Source organism: Podarcis pityusensis (genome assembly GCF_964106645.2).
Source record: "Podarcis pityusensis genome assembly, chromosome: 12".
NCBI lineage: Eukaryota > Metazoa > Chordata > Lepidosauria > Squamata > Lacertidae > Podarcis > Podarcis pityusensis.
Genome location: NC_138037.1, coordinates 32,816,443 through 32,839,084, shown reverse-complemented (window position 1 = coordinate 32,839,084; position 22,642 = coordinate 32,816,443). Strand labels below are relative to the sequence as shown.

At 43.6% G+C, this 22,642-nt stretch overlaps 1 protein-coding gene across 1 annotated transcript; it reads left to right on the top strand.

Moving 5' to 3' along the window:
- Positions 1 to 200: 200 nt before the first annotated feature.
- ANKMY2 (ankyrin repeat and MYND domain containing 2) lies at positions 201 to 21,831 on the top strand. Its single transcript, XM_080974959.1, has 10 exons — positions 201 to 425; positions 3,360 to 3,424; positions 10,340 to 10,478; positions 12,512 to 12,610; positions 14,338 to 14,498; positions 16,478 to 16,692; positions 18,933 to 19,068; positions 19,838 to 19,966; positions 20,298 to 20,439; positions 21,166 to 21,831. The coding sequence occupies exons 1-10, from the start codon at positions 359 to 361 to the stop codon at positions 21,381 to 21,383; spliced, it is 1,371 nt and encodes a 456-aa protein (XP_080831085.1). The 5' UTR covers positions 201 to 358; the 3' UTR covers positions 21,384 to 21,831.
- The last annotated feature ends 811 nt before the right edge of the window (positions 21,832 to 22,642 follow it).

The window sequence follows — 22,642 nt, the reverse complement described above, 5'->3', positions numbered from 1 at the left end:
GATGCGAACTGGGAGCGAGCGTCGCTTTGTTTACTTATTCTATACACCCCCCCGTCTTTTGAGCCAGTGGTTTAGCCCCCCCTCCCCTTGTTTCTCACGACAGCTCCGGGAGAGGAAGTTACAATGTCGCGAGCGGCGGGGATCCTGGCGCGGGCGTAGAGGGGGGGATATCCGCTGGCCGAAGCGCGGCGTGGGGCGGGGGGAGCGCGCCGAGGTTCCTTCTGCTCTGGCGGAGCAGCGGGGGCTGCCCTCATTTTTCTCCTCAGTGGAAAGAGGAGGAGGAGGAGGGCGGCGGCGGCGGGGAAGGTGCATGCGCGTGGCTGGCTGAGAGAGGAAGAAATAAGGCAGCCAGCGAGCTATGGCGTCTCTGAAGAGAGGGGACTTGAGCGAGGAGGAAAAGGAGTTGCTGGGAGTGATTGGGAAAGGTAAGGCGGACAAGGGAAGTCTGGCTCCAGGCCAAGCCGAGAGGCGGAGTGACGCGTGTCGGCTGCATGTGAGTCTATGCGACCGGGCCTTGCGCGTCGGGCCCGTGCTAATGCGCAAGGAGGTTGCTTCTGGAAGGGGCTTTTCCCCTAGGTTTTTGCTTCCTCGCCGCCTCTCCTGTGCTTTGACTGGGCGCTGCTCCCTGCGACTGTTGCACGCCGCCTGCTTTTTTATCAGATCGTGCATATTTTCATGCAAAATAAGCAATAATAATAATAAAAGTCTTCTGAAGACTTGCAATGAGAAATTTTCTCTCTTTCTATATTTATTTAACTTTTGAGTCATTCTGTAATGAGTGTAGTTAGAATTGGGAAACGTATAAATGGCAATGATATAAAGGTTAATTTTGAAAGCCATGAGGTGGGAGGGAAGGAAGTCTATAGGCTCTAAGAGCCAGGGCAGGATAGTGGATAAAGATGATGTGAATGTTGTATAATATTAAATGGAATATATATATATATATATATATATATAATTTATCTATACCCCACCCATCTGGCTGGGTTTCTCCAGCCACTCTGGGTGGCTTCCAAAAGAACACTGAAAACATGATAAATGATCAAACGCTTAAAAACTTCCCTAAACAGGGCTTCAGTAATGAGACAAGGCACTCTGTTTCATTTTATCCCATTTACCCCTTCTTCCAAGGAGTTCATATGATTCAACATGTTTCTTTCTTCTGATCTCACCCTCCCCCCTCCCCACCCCATTTTATTTTCACAACCAACCTGCAAGGTAGGGCTAGGGAGACGAACTGGGCCGAGGTGCAAACCTGAATAAAATATTGGAGGGTCCAGGTAAGCTCCACATGATCAGTCACAAGACATGGCATGCACACAACATTTGAATGGCAATGCCCATGGGGGGGCAGCCTCCTCAAATGTTTTATTGGGGGGGCAAAGGGACTTTGGCCCTTACGAGTTGGCTCCTATGGCCTGGGTCAAGGTCATCCGGTGAGTCTCATGTCTGAGTAAATATTTGAATGAGCTCTACCTACATACCACACATTTCTAGCACACACCTACCCAAGAATCTTGTGAACTCGAGTTTACGGGTATTGGAAATTATAACTTGGGGGGGGGGGGTGCTTTAAATTCACAGTGTGTACTCAATAGTTGCATTCAAGGAAAGTCTCGCTGTGGATTGCAGAGAGGCGTAAGGCAGACTGCAGTGACCCGTGTAAAAATCAACACTTTGCTAGCTGTCATATGATTCCAGAGGTATGGCAGACCTTGTCAGCGGCTGCTCCTAAGCAGCACTTTTGTTGCAGCAGCAACAGCAGGACATGGAAAGTTTCCCTTCCTTTGCTGGAATACATGCTTCTTCTATAAAAGAGTGTTAACTGGCGGATGGAGGAAATATGCCTTTCAGATTACCCCCTTATTTCGGAGGTGGTTGTTTTGTTTACTAATGGGTGAGGTGTTGGCACCAAAACTTTCAAGTTGTTGGCAGGTTGTTGTTTCCTTTGGATGTGATCTTTGTATTGTAAAGGTCACGTGACTTCAGAGCCCGTTATCATAACTAACTTAGTGTGAGAGCCACCACTCATGCCACCTGCAAGTTGCTGGTATTGGGGATGGAGGCAGCCACATGATGCACACAAAACTGCATGTGCTAGACTTAGTTCAATGCTACTTTATTCAGTCATAGTGCTTTATCTATTCATGGAAATAATGCCTTGCCTTTTTGCAATGCTTCTTGAATGTCAGCTGCTGAGAATCACTAGCAGGGGAACAATGTAATGTGTTCTTTTCTACGTACGGAAGTAGCTACTGAGATTCTTTACACACAGCGCTAGTCAAACTGTGGCTTAGCATAGAAAAGAGGGTTCCCAGAGCAGAGATTTCAGCCATTGCATTTTGCAAACTGCAACCATGTTTTGTTTTTGGTTTCACAAGTCATGGTTTGTCTGGAGTGGGACAAACCACAAACCCATGGTTGGATGGCATACTAAACTAAATCATGGCTTAGCTCATGGCAGCAGGGCAGCAGCAGGACCAGAGGACAAGCAAAGTAGCACCATCATCATCATCATGATTATTATTATTATTATAAATTTCCATTCTACCCTTCATCTGAGGCTCACAGGACGGTTTACTATAAACACATAAATACCTAACATAGTAAACAAACAAAAACATTACACCCTAATAACCTCTCCAAGAACCCACACATTTACACTAAGCCAGGCATAGGCAAACTCTGCCCTCCAGATGTTTTGGGACTACAATTCCCATCATCACTGAGCACTGGTCCTGTTAGCTAGGGACCATGAGAGTTGTAGTCCCAAAACATCTGGAGGGCCGAGTTTGCCTATGCCTTCACTAAGCCATACTTTAGCTTAGCATTGCATGTGAATAGAATAAATGTTTGTTTTTGTTTATTATTTATTCATTAAATCTCCATACCACACTTCATTTGAGGATCACAGGGCGGTTTACAATATAAAAACACAAAAAAATCATGACGTAGTAACAAACAAAAACAATAACCCCCGTTCTGAAAATAATTTTACAAAAGTGTCGTTTTAGGGGCAGTAAGCCATACAACGTTGTTACAATATGTGTGGTAGGGCAAATGTTTGACAGGTGCCTCATACTTTATCATGGCAGAATTTTATGATTCCATGATTCGGAGTGAGGAGTTCAGGCTGAAATCCTCATTCAGCCCTGAGATTTACTGGATGGGCTTGGGTCAGTCATGATTTCTCAGCCTAGCCTGTCTCACAAGGTAATAAGGGGAGGAAGAGATAAGAGCTACATAGTTACCATGGTCTTATTGGAGGAAGCATGGGATACAAATGTAACGAATTATTAGATTCACTGTATTGATTTTCTGTTTAACAGTAGACTTCACAAACTCTTCCTCTCCCTTAGGAAGCCCTGAAGAAGCTGCACGACTGCTTGGCAGCAAGAATGTCCGTGTGAATTGTTTGGATGAGGTAAAAGACTTGACTCAAAATATGTGTCTAGATTGGGTAGAGTCAAATTAAAGAAACATTGGGAATTCAAAGGCTGGCAGATTTCTATAAGCAAAATAATACTTATCAAGGAAACCTGTTTAACATACTGCAGTCAGAAAGTATCCCTTGAGTATACTGGAAAATGATTACGTTCAAGCAAGTATCAAGGAAACCTGTTTAACATACTGCAATCAGAAAGTATCCCTTGAGTATACTGGAAAATGATTACGTTCAAGCAAGTATTCAGTATTCCCTGCTAAAAATGAACTCGTGTAACATGCCTGAACAGAGGTATACCGTATTTTTCGCACCATAGGGCGCACCGGACCATAGGGCGCACCTAGTTATGGGAGGCGGAAAACAAGAAAAAATTATTATGAACCCCAGAAGCCAGAACAGCAAGAGGGATCTGGCTTCTGGGATACCGTGCGGCTGTTCTGGCTTCTGGGGTAACTGCGCCAAGCCTCCTCAGGGCAGCGGGATGAAGGCTCCCCCTGCCCAAAGAGGCTGCGCAGGGCTAAAGCAGAAGCCAGGACAGACGCATCGCTGAAGGGGCACTGCGCCTTCTCTCTGTGCAGCGCCCCTCCTTCACAGAAGAGGCGCTGCGCAGAGAGGGAGAGGGCGCAGCGCCCCTTCAGCGAAGCTGGAGAAGGAACAGAAGAAGACCCTTCTGTTCCTCCTCCAGCTTCGCATGAAAGGCGCGTCGCTCAAGGGGCGCTATGCCTTCTCTCTCTCTGCGCAGCGCCTCTCCTTCACAGGAGAGGTGCTGCGTAGAGATGGAGAAGGCGCAGCGCCCTTCAGCGAAGCTGGAGAAGGAACAGAAGGAGACCCTTCTGTTCCTCCTCTGGCTTCGCGTGATAGGCGCGTTGCTCATGGGGCGCTGCGCCTTCTCTCTCTCTGCGCAGCGCCTCTCCTTCACAGGAGAGGTGCTGCGCAGAGAGGGAGAAGGCGCAGCGCCCTTCAGCGAAGCTGGAGAAGGAACAGAAGAAGACCCTTCTGTTCCTTCTCCGGCTTCCAGGAAAGGCGCGTCGCTGCCAAGCGGGAGGAGGAACAGGAGACCCTTCTGTTCCTCCTCCGGCTTCGCTTGGTAGGCGCGTTGCTCAAGGGGCACTGCGCCTTCTCCCTCTCTGCGCAGCGCCTCTCCTATGAAGGAGAGGCGCTGCGCAGAGAGAGAGAGAGAAGGCGCAGCGCCCCTTCAGCGAAGCTGGAGAAGGAACAGAAGGAGACCCTTCTGTTCCTCCTCGGGCTTCGCGTCGCTGCGAAGCGGGAGGAGTCCCTTCTGTTCCTCCTCCAGCTTCTCATGACAGGCGCATCGCTCAAGGGGCGCTACGCCTTCTCTCTCTCTGCACAGCACCTCTCCTTCACAGGAGAGGCGCTGCGCAGAGATGGAGAAGGCACAGCGCCCTTCAGCGAAGCTGCAGAAGGAACAGAAGGAGACCCTTCTGTTCCTCCTCCGGCTTCCAGGACAGGCGCATCACTGCCAAGCGGGAGGAGGAACAGGAGACCCTTCTGTTCCTCCCCCGGCTTCGCTTGATAGGCGCGTTGCTCAAGGGGCGCTGCGCCTTCTCTCTCTCTCTGCGCAGCGCCTCTCCTTCACAGGAGAGGCGCTGCGCAGAGAGGGAGAAGGCGCAGCGCCCCTTCAGCGAAGCTGGAGAAGGAACAGAAGGAGACCCTTCTGTTCCTCCTCGGGCTTCGCTGGATAGGTGCGTCGCTGCGAAGTGGGAGGAGGAACAGAAGGAGTCCCTTCTGTTCCTCCTCCGGCTTCGCATGACAGGTGCGTCGCTCAAGGGGCGCTACGCCCTCTCTCTCTCTGCACAGCGCCTCTCCTTCACAGGAGAGGTGCTGCGCAGAGAGGGAGAAGGTGCAGTGCCCCTTCAGCGAAGCTGGAGAAGGAACAGAAGGAGACCCTTCTGTTCCTCCTCCGGCTTCCAGGACAGGCGCGTCGCTGCGAAGCCAAGGAACCTGCATTCGCTCCATAGGACACACACACATTTCCCCTTCATTTTTGGAGGGGAAAAAGTGCGTCCTATAGAGCGAAAAATACGGTAATATGCAGATTTTTTTGGACCTGAAATATCCTCTTTAATTTTTCAAAGTAAGCTAATGCTTTTTTAAAAAATAAGAAATCCTCTATTTCTGATAGAAAAGTGACCTGAACTTTTGTTAATGTCAGATTTATTTATCATCTTCTGAGATTACATTTCTGAAACCTCAACTTTCCCAAGGCCTTATGATGGATTGAGGAGTGAAAGCAACATATTACATAACTGAATATTTCACAAACATAGTGGGCTGTAATAAAAATGTAGTTGCAATTGGCTGTTTCTGTTAGACTTTTTTTTGCAGGCGGGAGTGGGTCAGAGGTGAGTCTATCAAAAGTGTTACTGTGGGGAAAAGCGTACAGCATATTTTTGGATCAACTTCCTCATGGGAATATGTACCATAACACATTTTGTGCTTTTGCAACTAACTTCTCGCAAACTGGCCAGAATCCAGTGCAGAGTCAATGGGTTAAGTCTGCCTCATATCATGCTGGATTTTGACTGTAGGTTTTTGATTTTATTTTATTTTTTAGTGAAATAGTTCATCTTGGCAGGAGCTGTTCAGCTGTAGAATTGTCCTAGGAAAGTATTTCCCATATCATCCAGAAAACCTGCTTCATCACTACTTAATGCAGTACAGTGGTACCTTGCGTTACATACGCTTCAGGTTACATACACTTCAGGTTACAGACTCCGCTAACCCAGAAATAGTACCTCAGGTTAAGAACTTTGCTTCAGGATGAGAACAGCAATCGCGTGGCGGTGGTGCAGCTGCAGTGGGAGGCCCCATTAGCTAAAGTGGTGCTTCAGGTTAAGAACAGTTTCAGGTTAAGAACGGACCTCTGGAACGAATTAAGTACATAACCAGAGGTACCACTGTGCCTGGAAAAAAAGTATTCAGTTTCATAACCAGACAAGTTCCACAGTGAGCCCCATGTGGAATATCCTTTCTCTAGTATAGAGGGAAATACTCTGCAAAGCTGCTGGTCTGCTTAATATGCAGTGGGAAATGTTGTCCTGTTGGGAGGGGCGCAGTGTATCTAATGTACTGGAAGTAGAAGAAGAAGAGTTTGGATTTGATATCCCGCTTTATCACTACCCGAAGGAGTCTAAAAGCGGCTAACATTCTCCTTTCCCTTCCTCCCCCACAACAAACACTCTGTGAGGTGAGTGGGGCTGAGAGACTTCAAAGAAGTGTGACTAGCCCAAGGTCACCCAGCAGCTGCATGTAGAGGAGTGGAGACGCGAACCCGGTTCCCCAGATTACAAATCTACCGCTCTTAACCACTACACCAAACTGGCTCTCAATTGCTGGGGCAATTGCTGCATTTGATCACTGTAACTTTGTCATGGGATGAGGCATGTGGATCCATTCTGGACTCAATATTGAATGTCCTTCAGATGAATCGTTTTTATACAGAAAAGGACCATAGGAATGTTTCTAAAGACATAAATGAGAAAAATAAGAGCTGCTTTTTAATGCGTGAGGGAGAGCATTATTCAAGAAAGGCCTTTAAAACTTACATTTTTCTATTTATTGCCTTGCCTTAAGAGAATTTTGGTGATCTTATTATACGCCTTGCCTCTATTTGCTTGTATTCATTCAATGCTTCATACTTTCCCTGCACTTCTGTTGTCATCCCACCCCACCCCCTATATGTTGCTTTGTGAAGGCTTGGCCCCAAAAACAACTATTAAATAACTGCAGTGAATGAATAGGAGATGTTGAACAGATCTGGATTCATTTAGTTGTTTCCATATAAATCGGTGGGATTTCTGACTATCTTGTCCCACTGTTTTCAATGGGATCTTGTAAACCCCATTTATCAGGCCCCTTCCTCCATCAACCACCACTGGACAGCAGCCATTCCATCAGGCTCCAGCAGGGGGGGGGGATGGGAAGGAGGCCACTCCCATCAGCTCTGCTGAGAGACCATTTGGTTCTCTCTCTGAACTGTTTCCATTCCTGGTGATCTTTATAAGAACTACTACTATGACTCTTTAAGAACTGTTGCCCAAGTTAGCTTGTTCTCATCTTCTTTATCCCCTTTTCCTTTTTTGTGTCATGTTGTTTTCATACAACTATAGAGTTGAAGTGGGACGCTGTGGTCTAAACTACAGAGCCTTGAGCTTGCCGATCAGAAGGTCGGCGGTTTGAATCCCCGCAATGGGGTGAGCTCCATTTGTTCGGTTCCAGCTCTTGCCAACCTAGCAGTTCGAAAGCACATCAAAGTGCAAGTAGATAAATAGATACTGCACAAGTGGGAAGGTAAACGGTGTTTCCGTGCGCTGCTGTGGTTCGCCAGAAGCGACTTAGTCATGCTGGCCACATGACCCAGAAGCTGTACGCTGGCTCCCTAGGCCAGTAAAGTGAGATGAGCACCGCAACCCCAGAGTCATCTGCGACTGGACCTAATGGTCAGGGGTCCCTTTACCCTTTACCCTTACAGGGACGTGGGTAGCGCTGTGGGTTAAACCACAGAGTCTAGGGCTTGCTGATCAGAAGGTCAGCGGTTCGAATCCCCTCAACGGGGTGAGCTCCCGTTGCTCGGTCCCTGCTCCTGCCAACCTAGCAGTTCAAAAGCACATCAAAGTGCAAGTAGATGAATAGGTACCGCTCCGGCGGGAAGGTAAACAGTGTTTCCGTGCGCTGTTCTCATTCGCCAGAAGCGGCTTAGTCATGCTGGCCACATGACTCGGAAGCTGTACGCCGGCTCCCTCGGCCAATAAAGCGAGATGAGCGCCGCAACCCCAGAGTCGGCCATGACTGGACCTAATGGTCAGGGGTCCCTTTACCTTCATTGAGTTGAAAGGGACCCCCAAGGGTCATCTAGTCCAATCCCCTGCAATGCAGGAATCTCAACTAAAGCATCCATGACAAATAGCCATCCAACCTCTGCTTTAAAACCTCCGAGGAAGGAGAGTCCACAACTCAAGGAGCCTGTTCCACTGTCAAACATCTCTTACAGTCAGAAAGTTTTTTTCCTGATGTTTACTTGGAATCCCCTTTCTTATAACTTGAAGCCCTTGCTTCAAATTCTACCCTCTGTAGCAGGATAAAACAAGCTTGTTCCCTCTTCCATGTGACTTTTGATTGCAAGTCTGCCGGCAGGGACGGTTTTATTCCTATTCATCTGAATCCAGCTCACTATATTTACATAACATGATAAGGCACTCACTTTGTGGTTTCTTCATATTGGTTGTCCACATGTTGTTTGTATAGCATCATGTTCCGTCTTCCAGTTACTTGGCTTTTTCCTCCACTTCTGAGATTATTTTTCAAATGTCTTCCAGAAGTGCTGTATAATGTGTGAGTTGGCTCTCCTATACAGCTCTGAGGCCAGGTGGTTGTCTTTTTTTTTTAATCCTCATTATCAATTCGTAGGGAGCAGATTAAGGCAGGGAAAAGGGCACCACTCTAGAGTTGGCTTCCTGTACAGGTGGTCTGTACAAATACCTCATTGCTCCTTAATGCGCAAAATTTCATCCCACTGCTTGGAATATATTTTCAGCATGTGGAAGACTCGTGTGTATAATTTGAGCAAGTCTCCCTGAATTTAAGCATTTTAATCTCTTTAGAAAAGAACACAAAGCAAAGGGAGCTGCTGGAAATGAGAAACAATGGAAGCAGAGGTCCTAAATGCCATTGTTCATTTCTGGCTTAACAAATGTATGATTCATAACAGAGAGTGTGTGTGAACTGCTGCTTAAAATGACAGGTTTTTCACCAGTGCCTGCAGCTAAAGAAACTACCCAAAACTGGTAATGATCCATCTCTCCCACATGGCTTCCCAAATATAAAACTTGCCTATTATATAAATTGCCATACTGCAAACTCAAATATAAAGAGGTCCTTTGCAGGTCTCCCTGCTTGCAGCTGTTACTCTCCTCAGAGAATTGTGTGGTTTCCCACCAAATTAGACATGTTGTTAATTGTGTGAAAGCAACTGATGTGCACATTTTTGAAAAAAACAAATCTTACTAATACTTTTATTAATACTTCAGATTATTATTAGAATAGTTGCCTAGGAATTAAAAGCTTAAACACTTCAGTGTTCATTCTACTCCCCCCCCCCTTTTTAATAATCTAAAGAAATATTTATTATTGATGCTTTGCAACTTAATTGCTCCTATCTCCAGTACAAGTAAGGGGGCTCTATTATTCGCTGATACACTAAGTCATACTAGCTACTCCAAAAGCAAAACTGAAAAGCTTTTCATTAATATAGTCATTAGTATAATTTTCATAAGTATTGATGGGTGTGCGGGGTGGGGAAGAATTGCAGTTGCCCACATAGAAAGGCATGCAATGGTAGCTGAAGTTTCCTTCTCATTAGTAGCTTACACTGAAGCTGAATGTGTACAAAGGTATCCTCTGCTAAATTGGAGACGTAGTTGGTTTTCTAAAAGCTGGATTTTGTTGAAAGAATATATAGTTAAAGAGTATTCAAATGCAGCAAAGTGAACATCAAAAAGGCTATACCATAGGTAGGCAAACTAAGGCCTGGGGGCCGGATCCGGCCCAATCGCCTTCTAAATCCAGCCCACAGATGGTCCAGTAATCAGTTTTACATGAGTAGAATGTGTCCTTTGATTAAAAATGCATCTCTGGGTTATTTGTGGAGCATAGGAATTTGTCCCCCCCCCCTTCAAAATATAGTCCGGCCCCCCACAAAGTCTGAGGGACAGTGGACCGGCCCCCTGCCAAAAAAGTTTTCTGACCCCTGGGCTATACTGTATTTGGAGTGCTATCCTTTCATTTTAGAAGCGTAGCTTGCTTGTGTTTAAATACTACTGGAGAAGAACGAACAGATATATTTGAAGGTCCTCTATTTATTTTTTCTTTCCATAGCATGGCATGACTCCTCTGATGCATGCGGCATACAAAGGGAAAGTTGAGGTGTGCAAACTGTTGTTGCGGCATGGGGCTGATGTTAACTGCAATGAACATGAACACGGATATACGGCTCTGATGTTTGCTGGGCTCTCAGGTATCTATGAGGTTTTCCCCGTTGTTAATTACATCTGCTTCTTGGTGCAGATAAAGGAATCCTTCGTGTCTTTGTGTAGGCAGATTTTTTATCTTTTGTTAAAGGATGATGTGTTAGAGGTAAGGTCTACCTCTACTTTATAGGCAAGATTGCTTTTCTTTTCTTAACCAAATACTGTTTTTATTGTAAGCCACTGATAGTCTTTTACTGGAAAATTGGGGTAGAATTAATAGCTAATCAGACAACTCTGAGGACCCAGCTTTGCTCTTGGATATCTTTCACCCTCTGGACCTCTCATGGAGGAGGCACTTGAAGAAGGGCCTCAGATGATGATTGCAGGGTCAGTTCATATGGGGAGAGGCGGTCCTTGAGCCATTTAAGGTGTTACAGGTATAGCAGAGTACAGTATTTATATTGTGTGTCCATATTAATTGTCAGGGTTTTTCTTTGTTCTTTAAACCAATAAAATCAAACATCAGCCATCCAGGTGTTGTTCTTGGGCTTAGCTGGAATATACCCTTAAAGGGTAACATCTTTATTTTAAAAAATATGGTTTAGATTTCAGGGTCTATTAAATGTGTGTGTCTCTCTCTAGCAAAAGGTAGAAGCATGAATAGCAAACAATATTTGTGAATGCATATATCAGATTGTGGGAGTAAGAAGGCCTCTCTGAGGGGAAAGAGGTGGTGAAAGCGTTGAAGGAATAAGAACGTGAAAGGAAATGCCAATAGGAATTATTAAAATAACATGAGGGAAAGGAAGGAGATAAGAGAGGAAAGTCGTTATGGGAGGAAGAAGTGAATGTGAAAGGACCATGGAGAAGGAGAGGAAAGAAACTGGTGGTTTTCTCTTGGGGTGCGGAATACAGTAAAAGAAATTACAGGATATGTGCAAAAAGTAGTTTGAGAGGCATCAGTACCCACTGAAATATAAAATAATGTGCTCTTCACCTAGAACCTCTGGGTTAGAAAATTCTGCCTAAAATCAGGAGGCTGAGTCATAATACTTCCAGAGCACATATATGAACTTAGCTCATGGAAAGCTAAGCTATGGAACTCCCTACTGCAAAAAATTTAGCAATTTCCAAAGATGGATTAGATAACAGCAGAAAGTGATGCCACTGGGGAAGGCTAGAGCAGCCATCAGGCCTTGGTGCAGAATCTATTCATACTGGCAAGACAGAGGGTTGGGTGAAACCTTGAGAAAGCAAATGGCATCTTCATTTCCAGCTACTGGGGATGAATAAGGACTGTAGCTCTGTGGAAAAGCACCTTCTTCACTTGCAGAAAGACCCAGGCTCAATCTGTGGTGTTTCCAGATAGGGCTGAGAAAGACCTGTGTCTGGAACTTGGAAGAGCTGCTGCCAGTCAGTGTAGACAGTATTCATCTCAGCCAGATGAAGCACTTGTCTGACTCGGTATAAAGCAGCTCCCCATTTTCTAAATGTTTACTGGCGGCAGCAGTAGCAACAGCCTTAAACTGCAGATTTACAAGGGACGAAATGTTTAATGTCTTGTAGGGGGGCGACTGTCATGGTATTGCCAGAGAATGAAGGGGAGGAGCAGAGACAGGCAGAGGAAGGGGGGCCGGAAGTGGCGATTGAGGAAAGAGGGGAAAGCCAGGAGGCGGAATGGCTCACAGATGTTGAACCAGAGCCTCAACACCACACAGGAAGTTCTGGCACAGACAGTGAAACAATGCCTATTCCGTCTGCCAAAGAAAGGAGAGTGTTAAAGAGGAGGGGACAGAGACATCACATGAAAATTCCCTGCCTTTTCTGTTGGAGAAGGGGCGGGCATAAGTCACTCCCAGAATCTGAGCCGGAGGATTCGGATGCATGATTGTAATGTGCTGCTTGTACATATGTAAAATAAAGACTGTATATATGTATCTCTGAGTGAGCAGAGGCATTTCTTGCGAAGAGCATTCACAAGCCATTACAGCGACCCACCAAAAAAACCTTGTATGGCTGAAACTTTTATACAGACTCATTATGAGAAATCTAAATGAAAGGTGTTCTCTTCTGTGTTTAGGCAACAAGGAAATTACGTGGATGATGTTGGAGGCTGGAGCAGATACAGATGTCGTGAACTCAGTGGGAAGGACAGCAGCACAGATGGCTGCCTTTGTGGGTAAATGGAGCGGCCATTTTGAATTATCCTTCATGAAGTCCAGGGTGGGAAACCTGTGACCTTCCAACTGTTGCTGGACTTTGACTCCATCATCCCTGACTATTGGCCGTGCTGCCTAGGGCAGATGAAAGATACAGCCCAACAACAAGTGGAGTGCTGCAGGTTCCTCACCCCTCCATTAAGGCTCTGAGAAGATGGAGATTGATTTGACTTAATGTTTATTGGCAACGGGGTGTTCAGTACCAGGTTCTTAACTAGGGGAAGACATTTAAAAAATATTCGTTGGGTGATTGCTGCTTTTCTCAAATTGCTCTCTAACATTAGTTGGCAGCAGGAGGGGGAATTTTGAATTCATAATTAGGAAAGAAATCTGCTCTATTTCAAACTCAACCATCTGATTTTTGGTAAAAATCTGAGTCCAGCTCAAAAATGGGTTTAGCTCCATTTGTGGCCAGCCTTCCCTGTCATTCCCCTTGCTGACTTCCCCCTTTGAGAAGGAAGATTTTAACTAGGAGCAGGGAGGAGTTTGCTAGACAGGAGTAGCCTCCGTGAGCTGATAACTGTATGTAAATATATATTTAAATAAATAAACGGTGGTGCTCTTTGAGCTGTATTTCCTTTTAAGGATAGACTATGAAGAAGAAGAATATATTTTTGTTTGTTTTTCCTGGCAAAGGGGTTGGAAGGATTGGTGAGGAGAGACCTTTTACCCAATTTTTTTTTTTTAAGTGTTCTAAAGTCAAGTCTTTTGATGATTACATAAAAAAAACAACCCAGACACAAAGAGGATTGTGAGACAAGGAGACTAGTGGATCCAGTCAAAAGACCTACCACTTTATTGCAGGAATCTGCTTACAACTTGGGGAAAATTACACCCACATATCACATCCACTACATCTGAACAGTCAGTACTTCGTCAGAGATTCAGTCACTGTAATTGCCTGTCTGCATTGGAAGCTTTGCAATCATTGTTTCTAATATATAAAAAAAACACCTATTAATGAGGCGTAATCACTAAGCATTCTACCGCTGGCTGAAAGGTGAGCCCGCGTCAATCATGCAATCTCATATGAGCTGCTTTGAAATGTCATGTAATGTCATATCTTCCAGAATAATTAAATTTTTGACTGGTTAGCAGCACCATTTTTAGATTTAGTTCATGCAGTCAACTAAAACAAACCTTTAAAAGTGGGAATAACTTTAGAACTGTTTCATAATGTGTCTTAAAAGCCGCTTTGCCCATCAGATCCTAAGTTCTCTGAAAAGGTGAGTTAGTTTAGTTCTGTAAACTTCATATTACATATACGGTAGGCCTTGAGCCTTGAAATATTGCCTCTGTGTGAAGCTATTTCCATTTAGTTCCACAGTGGTTTATTAGTACAGTGATACCTGGGGTTACATATGCTTCAGGTTACATACGCTTCAGGTTACAGACTCCGCTAACCCAGAAATAATTGCTTCAGGTTAAGAACTTTGCTTCAGGATGGGAACAGAAATTGTGCTCCAGCGGCGCGGCGGCAGCAGGAGGCCCCATTAGCTAAAGTGGTGCTTCAGGTTAAGAACAGTTTCAGGTTAAGAACAGACCTCCAGAACGAATTAAGTACTTAACCCCTGAGGTACCACTGTATAGTACTTCCTCTAAATGGTGAACAACCTCTGTGATTTGTGCTTCATGTGTGAAGTAATTGTTCTTCATCTTCATAAAAGATGCACGGTTCTCTTTTTAGGTCAACATGACTGTGTCACTGTTATCAACAACTTCTTTCCTCGAGAAAGGTTGGATTACTATACAAAACCACAAGGACTTGACAAAGAACCCAAACTGCCAGTCAAGTTAGCTGGACCTCTGCATAAGATCATTACAACTACCAATTTGCATCCTGTTAAGGTAGAGTGTTCATATTTTGGCTTATCCTTTAGGGATACTTGTCAAATAACTTACAACCTTGCTGAGGTCAGTCCTCTAAGAAAAAATATTTGGCCTATGGAGTTGGGTGGCAAAATTTGGCCAGCAGCTAATTTATGATTCTGAGCTTCTTCTTGATATTCCATAGTCCTGGCCTGGTCATAGGGGCTTTAGTACCTCATTCTCAAATGGAGAGATATTTATTGTAAAATAGTCCCCAACATGAAACACTCAAAGGTTAGCACACTGAAGATCATTGTACTCAAGTATATACACCTTAAGACTAGCATAGTAGTCTTCAACTTTTTGAGATCCAGGACCTACTTTTAACCCAAACAGACATTTGGGAGCCCATTTCTTTTTTTATATATATAATATTTATTGGAGTTTACAATAAGAATACATGTAACAGACAATATAGCAAATATCTTAACATAGTTTCACATTTATTTTTTTTTGGACTTCCTCACATCTCCCGCTCCCACTTTCATCGTTATAACTTTTTAGCAGCAATTTGTTATCTTATTTGCATTCTTATATCCCTTCTATATTTCATAGTCTTCTAGTTCTCAAAAAAAAGAGTTATATTTTCTCAATCTCTCTTATTTTCTTAAATCATCTAAGTTAGTGGTGCTCAATTATTTATGATCTAGCATCCTGCTTAGCATTCACTCAAGTTGCAATGTTTTTGTAAATAGTTCTTAAATTTCTTCCAATCCTCCTCCATCCTCTCTTCTCCCAGGTCACGGATTCTGCCAGTCATCTCAGCTAGTTCCATATAGTCTATCAGTTGCATCTGCCATTCTTCCAGTGTGGGTAGATCTTGAGTTTTCCAGTACTTTGCGAGAAGTATCCTTGCTGCTGTTGTTGCATACATAAAAAATGTCCAATCCTTCTTTACCACCCCTTGGCCGACAATACCCAAAAGAAAGGCCTCTGGTTTCTTAGTGAAGTACTTAAATACCTTTTTCAGTTCATTATAAATCATTTCCCAGAACGCCTTCACTTTAGGGCAAGTCCACCAGAGGTGGAAGAATGTTCCTTCGCTCTCTTTACATTTCCAACACTTATTATCAGACAGGTGGTAAATTTTTGCAAGTTTGACTGGGGTCATGTACCATCTATATATCATTTTCATTGCATTGGGAGCCCATTTCTTAATCATATATTTGTACAATGGTAATGTTGCTGCTATGACCCACCTTAGATTAGGTCACAACATAGTAGTGTGTCCCAACACACTAGTTCAAGACCAGTGATTTAGCAGAAGCAAGACAGCATCTCATAAGGACTTGCATGCAAAAGAAGAGCTGAAATCTACTTGTGTGACACTCATCTCTGTTATCAGTTTCTGTGAAACCCTGTAGTTTCAGAAAGGGCCTGATGCTTGTAGCTGGAAGCTACAAGTGAGACTTGCAACAAAAAATAGCTGTATGAGTTGCTACAATTCAGAATTCAAACAACTCCATTCCATTCCCTGTCTGTAACAACTGTTGTTACAGTTGGCTTGTTTGGTCCTTGTTGGGCTGTTTTGTGGGTTCCTGTGGGTTTTGTGGCTTAGGGGATTTTTTTGGTACTTATCCAAAACTTGGGGGTTCCCCCCAGTCTGCTGATACTGCCCGCCCGTACATAGGTGTTTTTGGCTATATAAGCAATGCCACTTAACACCATGAACCTTGGAAAGGGTTATGATGTTCAGTTGCTTGATCAAAGATTCATTCGTTTTGTATGACTATCACTTCCTGTAATAAGTATTGCATGCATTGTGGACACTAAAATGGGTCAGTCATATTCCCAATGTGATCCACCTATGGCCTGGCAAGTTTCTTAGGTAATATAGCTTATTTAAGAAGATAAAAAAGCAAGAAGTCCTGTTAATATGAGCACTTAAAAATTACCTATTGATTCTGTTTTAAATCATCTATCCAGGAAAGATAACTCTTGTTAATCTTTTCCTATAGATTGTGTTGCTTGTGAAAGAAAACCCTCTCCTAGCAGAAGCTGAAGCAATGCAGAAATGCTACAGAGTGCTGGATCTGATTTGCGAGAAGTGTATGAAGCAGAGAGAGATGAATGAAGTACTGGCAATCAAAATGCACTACATTAGCTGTATTTTCCAGAAATGCATCCTCTTCCTTAAGGAGCGAGAGGATAAATTGGATGGATTAATCAAAAGGTATGATCCCCATCATGAATGACATTTAATGCATACAGAAAAGCATTTGTGTTCATTTCTATCCAAGTAAAGACAGACTGCTTACCTTGAATGTTAAAATGAATGGTTTGCTGCTCAGTTTCCTTCAAATCCCCATGCTATCTACAGCTAGATGAATATTCTCCATAGTTATCTACAGGTTAAGCCATTAGTTTGAGGAAAGGGACAAAAAAAATGCATCTTTTGAGATGTACACACATCCACCTTCTGATATATATATATATATATATATATATATATATATATATATATATTAATCCTACCCGTGAGGAAGGGATGCTGCTCATCTCTCCTTCATCCTCTCTTCTTGATCCTCCTTCCCTGGGCTCTTCTTCTGTGTCTCTTTTATGCTAGACCAAGATTATTTTTTAATCTTTGCTGAGGCCTTTTAATCTGCTATCGTGTTTAAAGATCTGAGGATGCTGCTGATTCTTTTTAGGCTGTTCTGCTGTAACAGCAATAATTCATTTTTTTATTATTGCAGTAATTCACACTGATGGACAAGATAATTGAGTAAAAGGCGCTATGACCTGGTTCACATGGCACAACAAACCAAGCAAGCTTTGGCTATAGCTTGTGGTTAGTGAGGACACAGTGTAACTATGAGCTCAGATCTGGACGATATGCTAAGCCAAAGCTTGGTTTAGTTCCATGCAATGTTGTGGGAGCGAAAAGGGCTTGAGAGGAGTAAAGTGGCTACAATTTCCTCTCAAGGTACCCACATGTCTGTAGGGAATCTTAGGTGAGATACCCTGCAGTGGAAGTTGCTCTCAGTACCAGTCATTACATGGAAGGAGCTTAAGATCCAGTTGGTTTATTGTTGCAGAAGATAAGACCTAGTTAAACAGTTCTGGGGATAGACATATACAGCAGTAGGCTTTTGCAGCTATTGATACATACAGTGAAAAAGTATATCCGTTGCTCCAAATAAACGAGCAATTCAAGACATGATACTGGATAAGTAACACCAACATACTGAGTAAATGACTGAGACCCTGCTAAGCTGACTTGCATTAATCACTGATATGGTCGGGGCATTGGGGAGTTACCATAGCAGCTGGCTTGGCTGCCTTGCACCTGCGATTACCTCATCCATGGGGTGATTTACGGTCATACCCAGTTACTCCAACCATGTTCCTTTGTTCCCAGTAGCCCATAGTTTAGCTTACCATGTTGCATGAATCAGGTCTACGTTTCAGTTGCCCTCAACTTTCGTTGTAGGGCAAGAATATCTTTAGCTGCCGAAACGTTATTGTGAAATCTCAGAGCTGAAAGATATAGATACATATTTTAAGTGTTGCACACAGAAAGTTCGTGCATTAGCACCTTTCTCTGTTATGCTGTGGGCATGTAGTTCAAATATTAAAATCTTGACCTATGTGCTGCACCATAAATAACAATAAAACAATGAACAGGGTGGTGGTACAATGACCACTGCAACCAACACAATCGACACCCGTGGTTTGAGCACTGAACCACTGTTATATCACAAGTGGACTCTTTATTACTGCATTTGCAATTGTTCAAGATAAAATCTATTTTGGAAAAAGAAGAAATGAGCACTGAACCGCTGATATATTACAAGCGAGCTCTTTATTTACTGTGTTTGCTATTGTTTAAGATAAAACATGGGACGCGGGTGGCACTGTGGGTAAAAGCCTCAGCGCCTAGGGCTTGCCGATCGAAAGGTCGGCGGTTCGAATCCCCGCGGCAGGGTGCGCTCCTGTTGCTTGGTCCCAGAGCCTGCCAACCTAGCAGTTCGAAAGCACCCCCGGGTGCAAGTAGATAAATAGGGACCGCTTACTGGCGGGAAGGTAAACGGCGTTTCCGTGTGCTGCGCTGGCTCGCCAGATGCGGCTTTGTCGCGCTGGCCACGTGACCTGGAAGTGTCTCCGGACAGCGCTGGCCCCCGGCCTCTTGAGTGAGATGGGTGCACAACCCTAGAGTCTGTCAAGACTGGCCCGTACGGGCAGGGGTACCTTTACCTTTACTTTAAGATAAAACATATTTGGGAAAGAAACTACTTTTGCCATTTTTATGTATGTTTATTGTTTGTGTACAGAGAGTTGCCTTGGTGATATTATCTTGTGTTGATTGCACCGTAAGGCAGGCATGGCAACTACAAATAAAGCAAAGTGATTGCCCAATAGGATTGGCATGAGTTGTTTTTTTTCATTCATCTTTTGCTTTAATCTTTCCAGCCTATTAAAAGGCAGAGATGCAGATGGTTTCCCAGTATTTCAAGAGAAGCTCATCCGAGAATGCATTCGAAAATTTCCTTACTGTGAAGCAACCTTGCTCCAGCAGCTTGTGAGAAGCATTGCCCCAGTTGAAATTGTGAGTGTCTCTAGTTTAATAGCTTCTATTTCTTTGGCAGAACATTTAAAATCCCCAAGATACAGCTTAATGGGTACACTTGATATTTGCAGTTATTCTGAAGAACTGTATTTCATACAGAAGATGGAAGATCTTTTTTAATGAGTTTCCTTTATATTCTGATAGTGTCTCTGAATTCCCCAATCCAGGAGCTAGAGTTCCTTCTTAGCTTTATAGGAGAGGAGAGGAGGGGGTATCATGTGCTGCTGAGAATATAGGCAGAAACATAATCTTTCCTTTTCCAAAACCCTGACCGGGGTGTGGGGGAATTTACCTCTTCTGCCACACTGAGCTTCAGAGGAGGCAGAAGCAGCATAAGAGACAATGTGCCTTTGTCCACTCTAAAGTCTAGTGTAATAGGAATCCCCTCTTCCTTCTTCTCTTCTCAAAACACTACACATGCCAGGAAACTCAGGCATAAGTGGCAACAAGCCAAACCTTATGCATCCCTGAATTGATTTTCATTCCCAAATAATCTCAGTGATGTCACCACCAGTATACCTTACGCTGGAAGGATCAACAAAGTTAAATCTTGGGAGAGGAAGAATAATTTCTCTGCTTCCCTCCATATGCCAGGCTAAGATCTTGCATTTAAGAGCAGTGCAACAGTACTAAAGTGTACATTGAAAATCTGCAGATTTCCCCCCCTATTAGTTGTAGCTGCAGGCGTCTCATTGGCTGGGGGAGGGTGTATGTTTGCAATGACTTAACTGTCTATCTTTTCCCCCAGGGCTCTGATCCTACAGCTTTCTCTGTACTGACACAAGCAGTTACTGGCCAAGTGGGCTTTGTGGATGCTGAGTTTTGTACAACATGTGGGGGGAAAGGTGCAGCCAAAAGATGTTCCGTATGCAAAATGGTAAGAATCTGCAGGTAAATACCACTGACTGAGATTCCAGCAAGAGATTTCAACTGTTCCTGTATCTGGAGACTGTTCCTTTATAGGAGCAGCATAGATGTTACAGGTGCTAGATCTTGGATCTCCTAAAGTGAAAGTGAGCAATAGCTGTTCCTGGTTGCACAAGTCAACAGAAACAAACTATTTGTTGTTGTTAAAATAAGCCAGCTATTGCAAGGTTTAGATTTCCAGTTTTCCATACAGAAATGAATGGGTGCCTTATAGAACCTGGATGATTCAAATGCAAGCCCATCCTTTTTGTGCATTGAGGCATGGCTTGTTTCATTCGCAGGTGATCTACTGTGATCAAGACTGCCAGAAAATGCACTGGTTTACACACAAGAAAGTATGCAAGACATTAAAGGAAGCCCACGAGAAGCAGGAGTTGGAAGCTGCCAAAGCAAAGAAACAGCAAGAAGCAAAGCAAAAGAGAGGTTGGCACACATCATTGTCATTGCAACAGCTTTCATGTTTGTGGCCAGATTAGAGCAGAGAGGTTTTCAAAGCAATGCTAGTAATCATGCAACACCTGACTACTCAGTGTTTTCCTAAACAACAGGTGGGGGAACAGTGGCAATCCAGATGTTGGGCTCGCAACACTTAGCAGATTATTTTGTTTGTCAAGCAGGTTATGAATTTTCTAAACAAAAACAAAGCATTGGCCATGCTGGCTTTGGTTAAGGATAAATGAGGTTCATTCCTCTTCCTCCAGATCTGTTAGGATTGCACTGTCAGTAAGGAACCCCTAACAACATCTGTATAGAAGTACATCCTACAGAGTTAAGTGGGGATTTCTCCCCGCTAAATGGAGTTAGGATTGCAGCCATAGAAATGCACATCACATGCACTCCCTATTCTCATGGATTAGCAGCCACCCGCCCCCTAAACTCAAGGTACTGTTTCAGAACAGCTGAGCTTGCCTGTGCTCTGTAACAAGCAGCTGCTTTCTGAAGTTGCCCATGGAATCATAGTTTAGTTAATTTTGTTCTCTGAGCCATTTAACTTCTATTCCTGGTTTGATTAGTTATTACAAAATAGCTTCTAATACTACCGTTAGTTTCTGGGATGAAGGAGCTGGTGTTGCTTGTGGGAGTATTTATTTATTTATTTATTTATTGCTGCACATTGCAATATATGCATTTCCCATGTTTCTCCTCTAGAGGCAACACGTGCAGCAGAATCTGCTTTAACAAGTGAAGAGCAGTCGGCCTCTGAACCAGGAGACAGTAAAGAAGAGGACCTCAAATGCGTGGGAGAGAGAACTGAGGAGATGGTTCCTAAGAAGGAGGCACTGTCCCCTCAGGATGACAAGGCCCTTGAAGGAGAGACTAGTCTAGCAGACATCACGGTTGAAAAAGCTCATGAGTCTGAGGAGTAACAAACGCTGGAGAGCCCAAGGCTTTATGGAGGATTTCCTCTAGACCGCAACATCGGGATATGCAGGTCAATGGAATGCAGTTATAATGCTCACTCTTGACATATGCTGTGATCCAGCATATGTCAACGTATTTGTCCTGTGTAACTACATCACATCATCCTAGACTGTGATGACAAGAGCTGAACCATCTGATCAAAACTAAGAGCATACCCATCTGCCTTCATACCTGCACAAAGCGTAGAAGACTTAAAAGGTGTCTGAGAAGAAGGCCATTTGCTAGCAAAAATTTTAAAAATATCTTAGACTTCAGTGCAATAAAGTGCTTGGTCATGATACTGTTAGATCATAAGGGATGCAACCATCTAAAAGTTAAGTTTTTCTGGCTACAGATTTGGAAAGCCAGTACTGCTACCAGTCTGTTTTCATTAAACAAAATCCTGCTCATCTATGTTAGCTTAATTTCCTTGAGCTTTCTCTTTCCACTTAAGTGGCTCAATTATTAAGAACACATCATAGCATAAAAATATTAGCGTTCCCCAGGAAAATAGGCTCACAGTGGCATTTTGCTACACTTTTATAAGATACATCATGATTTTGTTTGTACTTAGCATCACTAATCTTTAAGTACTAATAGGTAGAGCATGAAAGGTCTGCTCCAGTTGGATTGGGAGTGTGTGCAAATGTAAGGAGGGAGGGTTGTTGACCGGGGTCCAGTTATTCCAAATACTTGCAAGCTTTAGGGGAGAGTAGTGGAAACACTGAATCACATACTGAGGTGTTGCAACCAAGTGTCCATTTCCTACCAGAGAAGCAGGATGAAATTACACATAATGAGTTGTGTAAGGGATTAGACATAATAATAATAATAATAATAATAATAATAATAATAATAATGTATTATTTATACCCCACCCATCTAACTGGGTTGCCCCAGCCACTCTAGGCAGCTTCCAACAAAATATAAAACCACAGTAAAACATCAAACATTAAAAACACCCCTATACAGAGCTGCTGTATATCTGATCTTCTAAAAGTCAGATACTTGATTGTGTCCTTTACATCTGATGGATGTCAAGGAAATCTTATGAATTTGTATATTCATAACTGTCAGTAAAGTTGGCCTATTCAGTGGCTCTGATCTTAAGACTAGGGCTCAACTAACTGGCAACATTTGAACCTGCAAATGGAAGTGCATATGGCTGAATTCTCTTCCATACTCCCCTCTAGCTAGAAAACTAGCAAGTTCTATCTTCGTCTCC

Excerpts from the sequence above, each read along its gene's own strand:
- ANKMY2 (XM_080974959.1), top strand. The coding sequence starts at position 359 with ATGGCGTCTCTGAAGAGAGGGGACTTGAGCGAGGAGGAAAAGGAGTTG. Across the intron at positions 14,499-16,477 it reads CCAATTTGCATCCTGTTAAG|ATTGTGTTGCTTGTGAAAGA; the intron begins GTAGAGTGTTCA and ends CTTTTCCTATAG. Across the intron at positions 20,440-21,165 it reads AGAAGCAAAGCAAAAGAGAG|AGGCAACACGTGCAGCAGAA; the intron begins GTTGGCACACAT and ends TTTCTCCTCTAG.